This window comes from Tamandua tetradactyla, chromosome 23 (genome assembly GCF_023851605.1).
Source record: "Tamandua tetradactyla isolate mTamTet1 chromosome 23, mTamTet1.pri, whole genome shotgun sequence".
Classification (NCBI taxonomy): Eukaryota; Metazoa; Chordata; class Mammalia; order Pilosa; family Myrmecophagidae; genus Tamandua; species Tamandua tetradactyla.
Window position 1 is genome coordinate 11,280,590 of NC_135349.1, and position 16,043 is coordinate 11,296,632.

Genomic DNA, 16,043 nt, shown 5'->3' on the forward strand with positions numbered 1-16,043 from the left:
GTTAAATAGACAGATGACAAAATGATATGGCAAAGGTAGCAAAATGTTAAAATTGATGGATCTGGTATTGGGGGTGTGGGGGTATGTTGGAGTTCTCTGTATGATGTTTGCATTATTTTTCCGACTGTTCTGTAAGTTTGAAATTATTTCAAAATAAAAAGTTTAAAAAAAAAGACTATCTTCGTGACCTCAAAAGAAGAAATTTCTTTAAAACATCATAAAAAATATGAATTATACAAAAATAAATTTAATCTTCCTCTACATTAAAATTAAAAACTTTTGTCACTCAACGCACCATCAATAGAATGTGAAGGCAAACCACATAAATGGGAAATGGTATGGATAGCACAGAATCAATACACTACTTATTTATTGATTATACACAGAGAATTCTAGAAGAAAAAAACCACAGTCAAATAGAAAAATAGATGAAAGATTTAAACAGGTACTTGCTAAAAGAGAACCTCCAAAGCTAGTAAACATTGAAAGAAGGTGCTTGATCTTATGGTTACCTAATTTGTCATAAATTAAAACCACAGTGAGGTATCACCTCACTCACATCTAACAGTCCCAAGTGCTGGCGGAGATTCAGAGCAATGAGAACTCGCATTCTTCTGGTGGGAGCATAAACTGATACACTCATTTTTGAAAATATTTTAGCATCAGCTAGTGTATATCAAAATACACACACCTAAGACCCAGCAATTCCACTCCTAGGAATGTGTCCTAGGAAAGCTCAGGCACGTGTTGACCTGGATACTGAAGAATAATGTTCACAGGAACATTACTCCTATTACCCCAAACCAGGAACAACCCAAATGTCCACCTACAGGAGAATCAGAAATATAAAGTACGGTATAGTTATGTAATGAAATTCCATACCGCAGTAAAAAGGGACAGACAGCTCCAAAAAGAGTAACATGGGTGGATTTCACAAATATAACAATGAACATAATAAGCACGATGTACAAAATTACTTTATGATGTCATCTTTATAAAGCTAAAAATGTACACAAGTGACTAGAGAAGCGGTGAGAAAAGCCAAAGTAGGAGAGCGACTGCCTGCAGAGGAAGGGCAAGGGATGACGGGAAGGGTTGCAATGAGGCCTTCTGGGGCTTGGGATGTTCTGTTTTTTTGACCTGGGGATTTTACAAGGGCATTAGCTTTATGTTTGTTCACTGGAGCGTACCTTTATGAAGTTGTGTACTCTTCTATGCATTTTATATATTTCTAAATACAATTTTGAGATTTATTATATATTCACATATAACAATCATTTAAATTATAGAATCAGTGGTTCACAGTATCATCATATAGCTGCGGTGTTTTACATGTGAAATTTTAAAAAAGGAGGAAAAAGGTTAAAAAACAAAAGTTGGAGACAATCTGGTGTTTATCATCTAAGGAATGTGTAGATAAAATGTGGTCACTGCATGTAAGAGAATACAATGCAAGACTCAAAGGGAATAACTCTATTTACATTTATGGAAACATGGAAAGTTCTCAAAAATAAAGTTGAACAAAAAAAGATGAAACTGAAAGAGATTTATACATATATGTATATAAATATATATATATGTAAAGGTTAACAAAAAACACAGATGAAACGATACTATGTATTTTCCAAGAATACATAGGCATTCAAATAAACCCATGGAATATGCATCATAAAAGCATATATACATAAATAAAATACATCATGGTGGGTAGCTACTCAGTAAGAGTGGGGCAAACTTTCTCCTAAGGTGCCAGAGAGTATATCTTTCAGGCTGTGCCGGCCAGTAGGTCTCTGTGCCAACTACTCAGCTCTGCCACTCTAAGTCCAAAGCAGCCACAGACAATAAGGAACGAGGAAAGGAATAGGCAAGGCTGTGTTGCGTAAACTGTACTGACAAGCCTAGGGAGCAGCCCGGCTGCAGAGTGCTCTGGAAAAGGAGTGGGTCGGGGGGAGCAACAAAAGAGGGCAGTTAAGGGAGGGGGCCCTGCAGGGACCAGTGACAGAGGGTGCCTTGAATGAAGGATTTTAAACTCAATTCTGGGGAAATGAATTCCTTTGTAATCAACAGGCAATCAACGAGGTAAAATAAGATAACAGTACCTTTTTGTCCTTTTGCCTTTCTTCCACACTTACCTCCTTGCTGTCTGTCACAGGAACCCACTTAAATATCCGAAGAGAAGTGTCACCCACAGTCACCCACTTTTTCTCCCTAAAAGAAAGATACTTTTTAGAGCTGATAAAACAAAGTAGTTTTTTGTTCATAATTTGTGTTTTTTTACTTTTCAGTAGATCATCCCTTCAATCTGGAATGCCTTATACTTGTTCTCCTTCAAATTATACTTTACCCTTCCGCACAAAAGCATCCCTTCAGCAAGACTTCCCTACCAAACTGTGGCTCTGAACCTTATACTTGCTACCTCTCCACACAAAGAGGCTTTTTTAACTCATATTACACGAATATAGAGTGCTAGCACATTTTTCAGACTCCAGTATTTAGCTGGCATCAATTCTTTATTTTGCAAAAATTAATTCCAGTGATATTTATAAACTCCTATTATCCAAGGCCTTGCAGGAGTGATGGTATTATGATACGGTCCGTACTGGGCAGCTCATAAGGAATGAAAAAGTAAGGAAATCAATGTGACACAGGAAGATGGAAAAGGAATTGAGAAGAAGACTGAAAGACAAAGAAGGTCTGGGGTGTCCCATGAAGTGAAGAAATTTTATGAATTCGGTTTGAACTCCAGGTGAAACACAATTCGACTTAAAACTAATCATAGCTTCAAATAAAAAATTAAAAAAAAAAACAAACCCACAGCAGCAAGGCAGGATGCTTCCTGCTCACAGAGGTGAGCCTCCCGTGAAAGCCTAGCCATGGGTCTTTAAGGTTTTATTTTATTTTACAGAGGAAGTAACTTTTCATATAAAACTTTAAGCATGAGTAGTTTTTTCGTTCACCAGGCACAGACATTCTGGGATCAGGGTGTAGATTGTGAACAAGCAGAGGTGGGGGGGCCAATGTTGCGTTTGGGAAGCAGCAAGTACTCAAGTTGAGTGCCCAGAATACTCAGGAAGAAGTTGTAGAAGATAAGGCTGGAAAGGGAGTTGGAGGCTGTTTTGGAGAAGGAACAGGAACTCACATATCCATACGTGGGCCCACACACACACAGCACCATGGCATACACACACACTGCACCACGGCACACACACACAGCACCACGGCACACACACACAGCACCATGGCACACACACACTGCACCATGGTACACAGAGCACCATGGTGCACACACACACTGCACCATGACACACACACAGCACCACGGCGCACACACACAGCACCATGGCACACACACACTGCACCATGGCACACACACACACACAGCACCATGGCACACACACACTGCACCATGGCACACACACACTGCACCATGGCACACACACACAGCACCATGGTACACAGAGCACCATGGTGCGCACACACACTGCACCATGACACACACACAGCACCATGGCACACACACACAGCACCATGGCACACACACACACAGCACCATGGCACACACACACAGCACCATGGTGCGCACACACAGCACCATGGTGCGCACACACAGCACTATGGCACACACACACTGCACCGCGGCGCGCACACACACTGCACCATGGCGCACACACAGCACCATGACACACACACACTGCACCATGGCACACACACACATAGCACCATGGTACACAGAGCACCATGGCGCGCGCACACACTGCACCATGGCACACACACACACAGCACCATGGCACACATACACAGCACCATGGCGCACACACACAGCACCATGGCACACACACACAGCACCATGGCACACACACACACTGCACCATGGCACACACATACAGCACCATGGCACACACACAGCACCACGGCGCGCACACACAGCACCATGGCATACACACACAGCACCATGGCACACGCACACACAGCACTATGGCACACACACACACTGCACCGCGGCGCACACAAACACTGCACCATGGCGCACACACAGCACCATGACACACACACACTGCACCATGGCACACACACACAGCACCATGGTACACAGAGCACCATGGCGCGCGCACACTGCACCATGACACACACACAGCACCATGGCACACGCACACACAGCACTATGGCACACACACACACTGCACCGCGGCGCACACAAACACTGCACCATGGCGCACACACAGCACCATGACACACACACACTGCACCATGGCACACACACACAGCACCATGGTACACAGAGCACCATGGCGCGCGCACACTGCACCATGACACACACACAGCACCATGGCACACACATACACTGCACCATGGCACACACACAGCACCACGGCGCGCACACACAGCACCATGGCACACACACACACACAGCACCATGGCACACACACACAGCACCATGGTGCGCACACACAGCACTATGGCACGCACACACTGCACCGCGGCGCACACACACACTGCACCATGGTGCACACACAGCACCATGACACACACACACTGCACCATGGCACACACACACAGCACCATGGCGCACACACACACAGCACCATGGTACACAGAGCACCATGGCGGGCGCACACACTGCACCATGGCACACACACACACAGCACCATGGCACACATACACAGCACCATGGCGCACACACACACAGCACCACGGCACACACACACACTGCACCATGGCACACACACAGCACCACGGCGCGCACACACAGCACCATGGCACACACACAGCACCATGGCACACACACACAGCACCATGGCACACACACACAGCACCATGGCACACAGAGCACCATGGTGCGCACACACAGCACCATGACACACACACACACTGCACCATGGCACACACACACTGCACCATGGCACACACACACACAGCACCATGGTACACAGAGCACCATGGCGCGCGCACACACTGCACCATGGCACACGCACACAGCACCATGGCACACACAGCACCATGGCACACACACACAGCGCCATGGCACACACACACACTGCACCCTGGCACACACATACAGCATCATGGCACACACACAGCACCACGGCGCGCACACACAGCACCATGGCACACACACAGCACCATGGCACACACACACAGCACCATGGCACACACACACACTGCACCACGGCACACACACACAGCACCACGGCGCGCACACACAGCACCACGGCACACACACACTGCACCGCGGTGCACGCACACACTGCACCGCGGCGCACACACAGCACCATGACACACACACACTGCACCATGGCACACACACACTGCACCATGGCGCACAAACACAGCACCACTGCACACACACACAGCACCGTGGTGCGCACACACACTGTACCATGGCACACACAGCACCACGGCGCACAGTTCACCACGGCGTGCACACACAGCACCATGGCGCACACACACAACACCATGGCACACACACAGCACCGTGGCGTGCACACAGCACCATGGCACACACACACAGCACCATGGCACACACACAGCACCATGGCGCGCGCACACACAGCACCACTGCGCACATACAGCACCATGGCGCACTACATCCTTTTTCACTTGCACATGAATTACTCTGTGTGCTTTCCTCTTTACTGAATGTGAGTTCTATATTTCTAGTTACACTGTAAGAGGAAGGGCAGTCATTCATTTGGCACACACTCCTCAGTGAATCCCAGGACAGAGGTCTGCATCAACCGACTGCCTAACCTCAGCCCCTTGGCATAAAAAGGCCCCAGAGACATTGGTTTTATAGACTCAAACCAGTAAAGGAGGGCGTCTGAAGTAGTCATTCTAGCCTTTCTGTAGCCACAGCACTGCTCCTGGGTCCCTTCTCAGGTAACCCTTATTAAATGGCATGTTTTTTTGTTTGTTTGTTTGCCTTTTACATTGTGTTTGACCAATGTACCAAATTCTCTCTCTCTCCTAGTCAGTTTACCAAACAATAACTTCAATAAAAAGATGACAGCTTATTTACACATCTTCAAAATCTCTACTGTTCCATCACTACTAAAAATATAGTCAGCAGAAATAAACTTACAGGTTAAACTTTTTATTAAAATAAATTTAAATAAAGAATGTTGTGATCATTTTAGAAATGATTTCTCTCCAAGCTGACCTTGGACTGACTGTGCCTCGTCTCCTGTCTCCATCTAAAGGCCCCTCCAAGGGATAAACAGGCCCAAGAGAGACACGCATGCTGCTGGGAGTGGAGATGGTAGAATCTGTGGATCCCTTCCCATTCTGGGATATTGAGACCGTAAAAAGAAAGATGAAATTATTCAGAAGAAATTTTCAAATTTCAACTTTTAAGGTTGAAAGCTCTGTAGAAAGTGTTCTGTCTCTCCTTATAACCTTATGAAGTAAAAAATGGCAGATTACTGCCCTGCTGACAAGATGAGTAAACAAAAGTATTCAATAAACGCTAGCCCAAGATCATTGTCTAAATCCGACTTTTAAAGTCTCACAACTCTATCTAGACTCGCCCCAGTAAATCAGCAGTGTTCTTAAGACACACACAGAGCACCTTCAGTGTGCTCCCAGGCCCACCACCAAATGCTCTCTGGAGGAAAGAAAACTGAGGAGGGTCTCCTTTGTTCCAAAAGTTCCTTCCTCAAGCATGCCAGGCAGTGACAATGAATCTGCTTTTCTAAGAGCCACTAGTGCCCTGACCAGACACTTGCTGTCAGCGGGAACCAGGACCAAAGGCAGGGAGCTGCTTTATCACAGACGTGAACCAACTCTGAAAAGTCTCAAGAATTTGAAGTTACAAAAAATGATGACATCACAGAAATGTAAAGAGACTGTGATGTAACCGAAAGAATGGACTAAAGATTTAAGAAATTGGAGTTAATTCCTGAACAAGCCATTCCATTTCCTCATTTATTCAACAGATATTTAATATACAAGACCATGGGCTAGGCCCTGGGGAGGCAGCAGCATTCCAGCTGGAAACAGATATTAAACAACTCATTTCACCATAAGTCATTTAATAATTAGTTTGAAACATATAAAATTGCCACTTTTGCACATTAAAAAAGCCACATTTAGGAAATTTCTTAGTTCAACTGAATAGAATTGTGGTAATTTCTATGAAAGAGACCTGATCAAGATCAGAGATCTCACGTCTCCCTGAGCTGAGCTCTAGGAGTGAGCTAGGCAAGGGTGGGACGAGAAGAGAGAGGAAGAAGGTTGCCAGGGTGCAAGAATTTCAATGTGGCTCCAACTGAAAGATGGCCAGCATCCTAAGAAAGAGGCAATATGAGTGGCCTTCAGTTTAAGAGCAAGGAGAGGCCACAGAAGCATCCTTTTCTAAGCAGGGAAGGACAATGATAAGATGTGCATTTTTAAAAGGTCACTCTGCTATGTGAGAAAAATGAAATCACTCTGCAATGTAATGCATGGTCTGGGGAGGTAGATAAGAGGGTAAGCAGGGAGATGTGGGAGACTAGTGCAGGGTTCCAGGGGAAAGAGGATGATAATGTGGCCCAGGCTGTCGGTGGGGGAGGAAATGTGAAACGGTGGAAGAGAGGTAAGCCAATTCTAATCCTCCTACAGCATCCAGGAGGGCAGAACCATGAATGATTTAAGTAGTAATTACTGAGTTCCAATCATATATGAAGCCCTTGAGTCTAAAGAAATAAGGAACAATGCTCTACTTTCTGCATGATTTTTCTGTAAACCTATGTGCTGGTTTGAAAGGATGTATGTTCCCTAGAAAAGCCATGTTTTAATCAAAATCTCATTTCATAAAGGTAGAATAATCCCTATTCAATACTGAACGTTTGAAGGTGTAATCAGAGCATCTACGTGGAGATGTGATTTAATCAAGTGTGGTTAAGGTGGATTAGGTCTTGTCTCCACCCATGTGGGTGGGTCTTGATAAATTTCTGAAGTCCTATAAAAGAGGAAACATTTTGAAGAATGAGACATTCAGAGAGCAGAGCAGAACGACATTGCCATGAGAAACAGACTCCACCAGCCAGTGACCTTTAGAGATGGAGAAGGAAAATGCCTGCCAGGGAGCTTCATGAAACCGGAAGCCAGGAGAGAAGAAGCTAGCAAATGATGCTGTGTTTGCCATGTGTCCTTCCAAATGACAGAGGAACCCTGACCGTGTTTACCATGTGCCTTTCCAGATGAGAGAGAAACCCTGTGTTTGCCACGTGCCCTTCCACTTGAGAGAGAAACTGTGAACTTCACCAGCATTCCTTCTTGAAGTAAGGTATCTGTCCCTGGATGCCTGTGATTGGACATTTCTATAGACTTGTTTTAAGTGGGACATTTTCTCAGCCTTAGAACTGTAAACTAGCAACTTATTAAATTCCCCTTGTTAAAAGCCATTCTGTTTCTGGTATATTGCATTCCAGCAGCTAGCAAACTAGAACAACCTACAACTGATCTAATTTAAAAAATACAAGTAAGGTGTTTAAAATGCAATTATTCTCCAGCTACATAAAACAGAATCGTTGCTTCTACTGTAAACAAGAAAAAAGAATAGGGAAAGAGGGAGGAATTGTAACAGAGAAATTAAGCATTAACAAATGCTATGATTACAGAATCATTACATAGATTTTTTTTCCTTCTATATTGTAGAAAAGCCAAAAGTTAATACCTGAAATTACTGAAGTTCAACTAGTCTCAGTCCTGCGTGTACTTACTATTATAATAGTTATTCTAGCCTGGTCTTAACCTTGTGTATACTTACTATTTGTAATGGCTATTCTAGCTTAATCTCAGCACTGTGCATACTTGTTACTGTAATGTTAACAACTCCATCTCCCCTTCTTTGAAACCATAAACCCCTGAACTCTTTAGACTCAGGGAAACAGATTTGGGGGCTGATAGTCCCTCTGATCTCCCGCTTGACACGTAGCAATAAACTCTCTCTTTGAAACCCCAGTGTCATGACTTGGCTGTTATAAGCATCCAACAGAGAAAACTCGCATGTTAGGGAAAGGAAGGAAGGAAGCTTGGTCTTCTGGGAAAATGACAAACAAAGTCCGGGTAAGGATGGCTGTGAAGGGGGTTGAGGGTAAAGGTGGGAAGGGCTGGGGAAGGCTACCTGGGCTTTCAGATCATTAGAAGTAGTTAACTACAGAAAAAGGGAAGGAAAGGGATTATGAAGGGATCAAGATCGATGTGAAAGTTAAATATGATAACGCACTGCAGTTTTTGATACCAAACAGGCACTCAACTACTGTTTTCAATAAAGGCTACGCAGCCGTTCCCAAACCAGGGCTAGCTAGGTCTGTACTCCTCTTAGGCCTCCAGAGCACTAAGAGAAAATACCTACCACATTCGCGCAGTGTGAACTGGAAGGTTCGCCTAAAGAGTATCTGGGGAAGAGCAGGGTATCGGTTTCGAAAGCCAAGCTAGAGAGCCAAGTGTGCTCTCGAGGGCAGGTAGACCGACGGAGAAAGTCTAACAAACTTCATTGGGTTAATAATACATAAAGTGCTCAGTCTGGCAAACTGAACACTCCCTATGATTAACTATTATTACGGAACAGTTCAAAAACGCAAGAGTGCTTGGGTAGGCAAGCGGCGGTAACAAGGCTCAGCAAGGCCGGGGGCGAGGTCACCCTCCCGACTACCCGGCACCCAGGTCCACAGAACGTACCAAGAGCGGCTGTGGACGCAGGACCCCGCAGCCCCTCCTCGACCACGCGCGGCCACGGCAAGCGGGCGGATCCACGAGCCGGGCGGCCCGCTGATTGGCCGCAGCTGGCGCGCCCTCTGACCTCACGCAGACGTGAGCGACACCCTCCTCCCGCCTTCTCCTGCTGCCCCCTCCCCCCAGGCGCGCCGGACGGCTCCCACCCGGCCCGCCACTCCCGCGCTCCTCTGAGCTTTGGCGGCGACCCTCAGTGGGACTCTCGGCTCCGACCCGTGACTTACCACTTCCGCACTTTCTCGATGGCCGCCATCACCTTCTTGATGTCATCTTTGGCCCGGCTGCGAGTCTCGGCCCGAACCGACCGGCCCGACATGGCGGCGGCGGGAGCGGCGGGGGCCGTGAAACTGCTCCCCCGACACCGGGAATCGCGCGCCGCTCGGCGGCCGCAGCAACGTCACTGCCGCTGTCGCCCCCTCCGCGCGCGCGTGCGCGAGGAAGCGCGCGCCCGCGCCCGCCCCTTGGGGCTCGAGGCCTCAGCGCGCCTGCGCGTCCTGCTCGGGGCTCCCTCCTTGAGCGCCTTGGAAGTCCCCTCAGCTCCCAGGTTGGCCCGGGTGCGCGGGAAGTGGGTGGCACGTGCTGCGGACAGGGCGAGAGGCGAGGTGCTGTCAATGCGGCCCTTGGCCCTTCCCCAATATTTATTTTATAAATTTGACCCGGAAGGTACAGAGTTTCTGCACTATCCCTCTCCGCTTCTCCTGTCCAGTTCCCCAGCTCCCCAGACACACCAGTGTGCTCCAAACACAGAGAAATTCACACCTTTCCCCAGTGTGCCGACGGGCCTTTGCACACACGTGCTCTCCACCTGGAAGTCTTTTCTTATCTCTTCTCATGAATTAAGACTTGTCCTACATCTAGGCAAACTCAGAGAGGCCTCCCCTGGGTTTCAGCAATTATGGATTAAATGATTTCTACTTTGTTCAAGGCTCTGTGCTTAGGGCTGAGGAACACGGTTTTTGTTCACCAAAAGCTTCCTGTTTGGTCGAACATGCAGACGAGAAAACAGGTATTTAAAAAGCCATTTGACAAATAATAGCCTAAGGGCAGTACAGGGTGCTGGACAGCCCTAATGTAGGTGAGGAAAAGTTAACCTAGAGGCTGACATCTGAATATAGGGTAGATGCTTTTTCTCCAAAGCCTAACAATGTCCACAGACATTGTAGAGTCTCCATACAATGTTTGGGTAAGCATTGAATCTTCGGTGCAGACCCTTTGCAGGCAGTGTGCACTATGCAGCAAGGGTCCTGTAACAGCTGCCTCAGGTGATGTAAAGGAATCCTGGTCAGGTTCAGTTTCTCTTCCACCAGGCAGAAGCAAGAAAACACTTCACCTGGAGGGACAGAATACACCCTCAGGCAGGGCCATGGCTTACTGATGTTCAGAAAGAAGCAGACTGCACAGTGCAGCTGTGCCAAAACTTCGGTGTCAGACTCATCTGAGAGCCAATAAAGACTACAGAGGCCAAGACCCATTAGAGACATGGGCCTCAGTGTTTAGACCCAGTTCCCCAGGTGCTTCCACTGCTCACACCACTTGAGAACCTGTGGCACAGCAGTTAAAGACTGAGCGCTGGCTCTAGACTCCATGAGTTCACATCCCAGCTCAGCCCACTCACCCCCTAAATGACCTGAGGAAATTCTGTAGTTTCCCCATTTGTCAAATAGAAATTCATTCTAATAGTACATGTCTTACAGAACCACTGAGAGGATTTGAGTCATCAGTAAAGCACTAAGAACAAGTATCTGCTCCCTAAATGTTCACCCCTGTTATTAAATGTTCAGTGCTGGCAGAAAAGATGTAATGACCAAAGAAAGGGGGAAGATGAGAGGGTAGAACGGGGGCATTCAGTTTAACTGAGATTTTGATATTTTTTTACAAAAGGAAAAACATAACTCAACCAACACTACCAGCCAGTAAGCAGTTTAAGAAGTTTGATTTAGTGAAAAAAGCTGAGCTCACTTGCTGCAGTGAGAGCACCTACAATGAAAGGAAGAAAAAAGCTTTGTCATTAAAATTTCAACTTATGTGTGAGACTAAATCAAAAACTATTTGGTACAAAATTTATATTTTGACTAGTGCATCTCCTAATATAACTTATATAGATAGTTGGTTGAACAACGTAAGTACATGGAACCTTGGGTAGGACATTAGATTTCATTGGTTTGTCCAGAGTGATGCCCTGATGAATCCCAGAGTGATTTGATCAGTGAGTGGAAACGTATTTGCAAAATCCCCTTCGGGGAATGGTGAGAAAGGGGGAAAATTCAACCTCCCCAAGTTGAATTATTGATATTCTCATAAGCAGTGCAGACAACCAAAGCTATAAGCTGAGCCCCCAGTCTTGGGGTTTGTTCATATGAAACTTAACCCCACAAAGGATAGGTCAAGCCTACTTAAAATTAGGCCTAAGAGTCACCCCAAGAGAACCTCTTTTGTTGCTCAGATGTGGCCTCTCTCTCCAGCCAACACAACAAGCAAACTCACCACCCTCCCCCTGTCTACATGGGACATGACTCCCAGGGGTGTGGACCTTCCTGGCAACGTGGGACAGAAATCCTAGAATGAGCTGAGACTCAGCATCAAGGGATTGAGAAAACCTTCTCGACCAAAAAGGGGAAGAGTGAAATGAGACAAAGTGTCAATGGCTGAGAGATTCCAAACAGAGTCCAGAGGTTATCCTGGAGGTTATTCTTACGCATTAAGTAGATAGCACCTTGTTATTCAAGATGTAATGGAGAGGCTGGAGGGAACTGCCTGAAAATGTAGAGCTGTGTTCCAGTAGCCATGTTTCTTGATGATGATTGAACAATGATATAGCGTTCACAGTGAGACTGTGTGATTGTGAAAACCTTGTGTCTGATGCTCCTTTTATCTACCTTGTCAACAGATGAGTAGAACATATGGAATAAAAATAAATAATAGGGGGAACAAATGTTAAAATAAATTCAGTTTGAAATGCTAGTGATCAGTGAAAGGTAGGGGTAAGGGGTATGGTATGTAAATTTTTTTTCTTTTTCTGTTGTCTTTTTCTTTTTCTGAATTGATGCAAATGTCCTAAGAAATGATCATGATGATGAATATGCAACTATGTGATGATATTGTGAATTACTGATTATATATGTAGAACGGAATGAGCATATATATTAAGGATGTTTGCATTTCTTTCTTGTAATTTTTTTAAATAAAAAATTATAAAAAACAAAAACAAAAAGCTTTGTCAGTTGGAAAGAAAGCCGAGATGCTCTCTCCCCATGGCTTCCTTCTCTATCCAGGCTTTCCTGGGATGTGATGGAGTGATCAAGATGTGAATGGTTTCAATGCTGGTGTCCTGGCTACAGCTGGTCTGTGAAATATTTCAAGATCAGAACAGAGAGAGCCTGTGGACTTCAGTAAATGTGGTGACCAAGTCACAGATACTGCTTAAGAAAATAAAGGGTTGCTTCCACATTTCAAGGGCTTTTACAATTAAAGGACTCTGGGAGACAGACACACACCTGGCTGAATCCCTAGGAACTCACAAGACTATTTCTTACATGCTAAGGAGAACTCAGTACCTTGACCTTGAAACTGCAGTGAAGAAAAAGTGCCAGAGGTTAACAGTGCCACTCCCAGACCTGGGCAAGAGTATGCCTGACCTGTCCCTCCTGCAGGCTCCTCTCCACTAGGCAGTTTGCAGGACCAAAGAAATGTGATTGGCAAAAATCTGTGCCCACCCCCAACCTCCCTGTGCTTCCAGACCATAGGCTGGGTACACAGGACCCTGGAATTCCCTACCCAAACAGACCCAAGCCTGCTTCCAGGGCCTGTATAAGCCCCTTTCCTGGGGTCTTCCTCATAAAGGCAGTGCTGCCAGTGTGCATACCCCAGGGGGAGGTCGGGGGCAATTTGCAGGGATGTAGACAGCATTGTGAGATGAAGGGATGTTTCTTGCAATATTGTTAACAACCAGGAGTGGGCCCTGACCATTGGATAACTGAGGTCCAGTGATGGACGGGTTGCCTTGTCACCATACCTGGCATAGAACTCTTGAGTCTGAGAATTCTAAATGTGAACTTGGCCTTCCAGGATGTTATATTTATTAAGGTAGGAGGATAGGACATACTTGAAGCATGATTTACAGTTTATCTAAGACATGGCACCCGGGCCTCCATTTGTATTCTTGCCCTCGGCTTTACAAATCTTGGGGAGAGCCTGGTGATTAATGTTTTGTGCTTGAGTACCTGACAAACCTGAATTCAAAGTCTGGGTCTACCATTTATTAGTTATGTGCCTTGGGCAATTTACTTGGACTCTAAAATACTTGCTCTTTCAATTGCAAGTAAGAGTATTCCTACTCAAAGTGACTTAATCATAAACAGGAACTTACTGGCTCCTGTAACCAGAAGTTTGGGGGCGGAAACTCCAGGGCTGTCTGGCTCCAGCAGTCTAAACAGCATCAGCACCTAGTCTCATGCATCTTCTGGCTCTGCTTTCCTATGCTGGCTTTATTCTCAGGCAGGCCTACACATGGTAACAAGCACACACGCTACCTACTTCAACCCAGCAGAAAAGGTCTGGGAAGAGGTCGTTTACCAAATAAAAACTGAAATACGGTTATTAGAATGGATGAGCCAAAAACCATGGTGAGGTTGTGAAGATTAAATGTCTAGCACTTAATGTTAGCCACTATTGACGTGATCAAGGAAATGCAAACAGACTGAAACTGGATATGTATACTAACAAAACAAGCGGAGACCGTACTCATTCTCCACTACTAAACTTCCCTGAATTCTCTGGAATCTGATTTTGATGCTTGAAGAAATGAAGATTTGGAAATAAAGTTAATTTCAGAAGACATTCACAGGTTTTGCTGGGTATGAATCAGGCTTTCAGTTGCTGTGGCTGACTCTGCAATGCCAACCTCGGTTTCATCACTGGACCTCAAACTCAAAGACAAGTGAGCTGAAACCAAACCACACTCATTAAGTAGACCCATATTTCTGGAATTTTGTAGAGGAGTATGTAAATCCCCAAATTATCAAGTTTATGAGCGCGTGGTTAATTTAGGGCAATGCTGAGTCTATCCAGGGCTGAGTGAAGTAAGCCACCATCCCTGATTACTCATCACAGTAATACATGCTTCCTACTTACTTCCAGGAGTCTCTAATTAGAAAAAATTTTGTAAATACAAGTATTCTTACCTTGATGGTCACCAACCAAGATTATATATCCATAGATTTTTGTGCAATTTTGTAGTTTCAATTTTTTTCTATTTTTGACGACTGATTAAAATAGGCTACATATCACAGATTTTAATATTCTCCAACTTTTTATTTTGAAAAACTTCAAGAAGTTGAAATAGTTGTATTAAAATACTAATGCTGCCTACACACAGAAGGATTTCGGCTCATAAAGCTTGGTAACCTCTGCTCTTAATATCCAGACACCTCCATGGTTACAAGAGAAGCACCTCATTTTTGGTGAGCGGTGCTTTCTTTCCTCAGAGTCTCTGTGATGATTTTTTAGTGCTTTCACTCATCTCACTAGAAACTCATACCCCTTGCAAGGTAGGCAGAACAGACAAGATTCCTGTTATATAAGTGAGGTAACAAACTCAGAGAAGTCAAGTGATCTACCTGTTCAAAGTCTTGAGTCAGAAAGTGAACCAGCTGAAAATGGAACCTAAGACTTTTGACTTCAGTTAATCAACATTCTATGGTCACTTCCTGTTTTGGACATAAAATGAGAAATCATACAAAGCAGATATGCAAAGAAGTATTTTAGTCTCATTCTTCTGATAATTGGGAGAACATAAACAGAGGATACTGGAATTTGTGTCGATTGTCCCTGGTCAGAGTTTGACATTTATTGAGCTTACTCTGTCGCAGACACTGTGCTTGGGTTACAGAGCAAGTAAGACAGACAAGGCTTCTTTCGCTATGGGGCTCACATTCCAGTGGGTTAAGAAACAATCCAAAAGCTGCCAAGAGAGACCAGTGGGCTGCCTGTGCCCACATTAGTATTTTGTTTGGTCCATATAGTGTTTTTAATAAGTTGCCAACATTTAAAACAGCTTCCCTGAAACAAGCAATGTTGTCTGGATTCCTCAATAATAAGCAGCAGCTACCTCCCTGTTCCTTACCCAGGACATATGCCCCCAGGTCAGTTTAATCCACACCAATTTCTACTGTCTTACACCCAGATAACTGGCCCCATTCACACACTAAAATCACCCCCTTGACTCCATTTAAGTATTTAACTGAAACCCCTGAAACAAATATCCAAACAAGATAATTTCAGATAGCATTAAATAACAAACTAAATAAGCTAACATGATACATGTGATGATT

The 16,043-nt window shown here is 45.1% G+C and overlaps 1 protein-coding gene across 2 annotated transcripts in view; it reads right to left on the reverse strand.

The window, feature by feature from the left end:
* BCL7B (BAF chromatin remodeling complex subunit BCL7B) overlaps positions 1 to 10,130 on the reverse strand; it is a 32,367-nt gene extending 22,237 nt beyond the window's left edge. The window contains exons 1-2 of one of the 2 annotated variants that reach the window (XM_077140931.1): positions 9,939 to 10,130; positions 2,133 to 2,208 (exon numbers count right to left, since the gene is read on the reverse strand). In XM_077140931.1, coding sequence (XP_076997046.1) covers positions 2,133 to 2,208; positions 9,939 to 10,030 — 168 coding nt within the window. In that variant the 5' untranslated portion in view covers positions 10,031 to 10,130. Of the gene's footprint in view, positions 1 to 2,132; positions 2,209 to 9,334; positions 9,642 to 9,938 lie in introns of those variants that run through there. The other variant, XM_077140932.1, reaches the window with a different exon arrangement.
* Between the last annotated feature and the right edge of the window lie 5,913 nt (positions 10,131 to 16,043).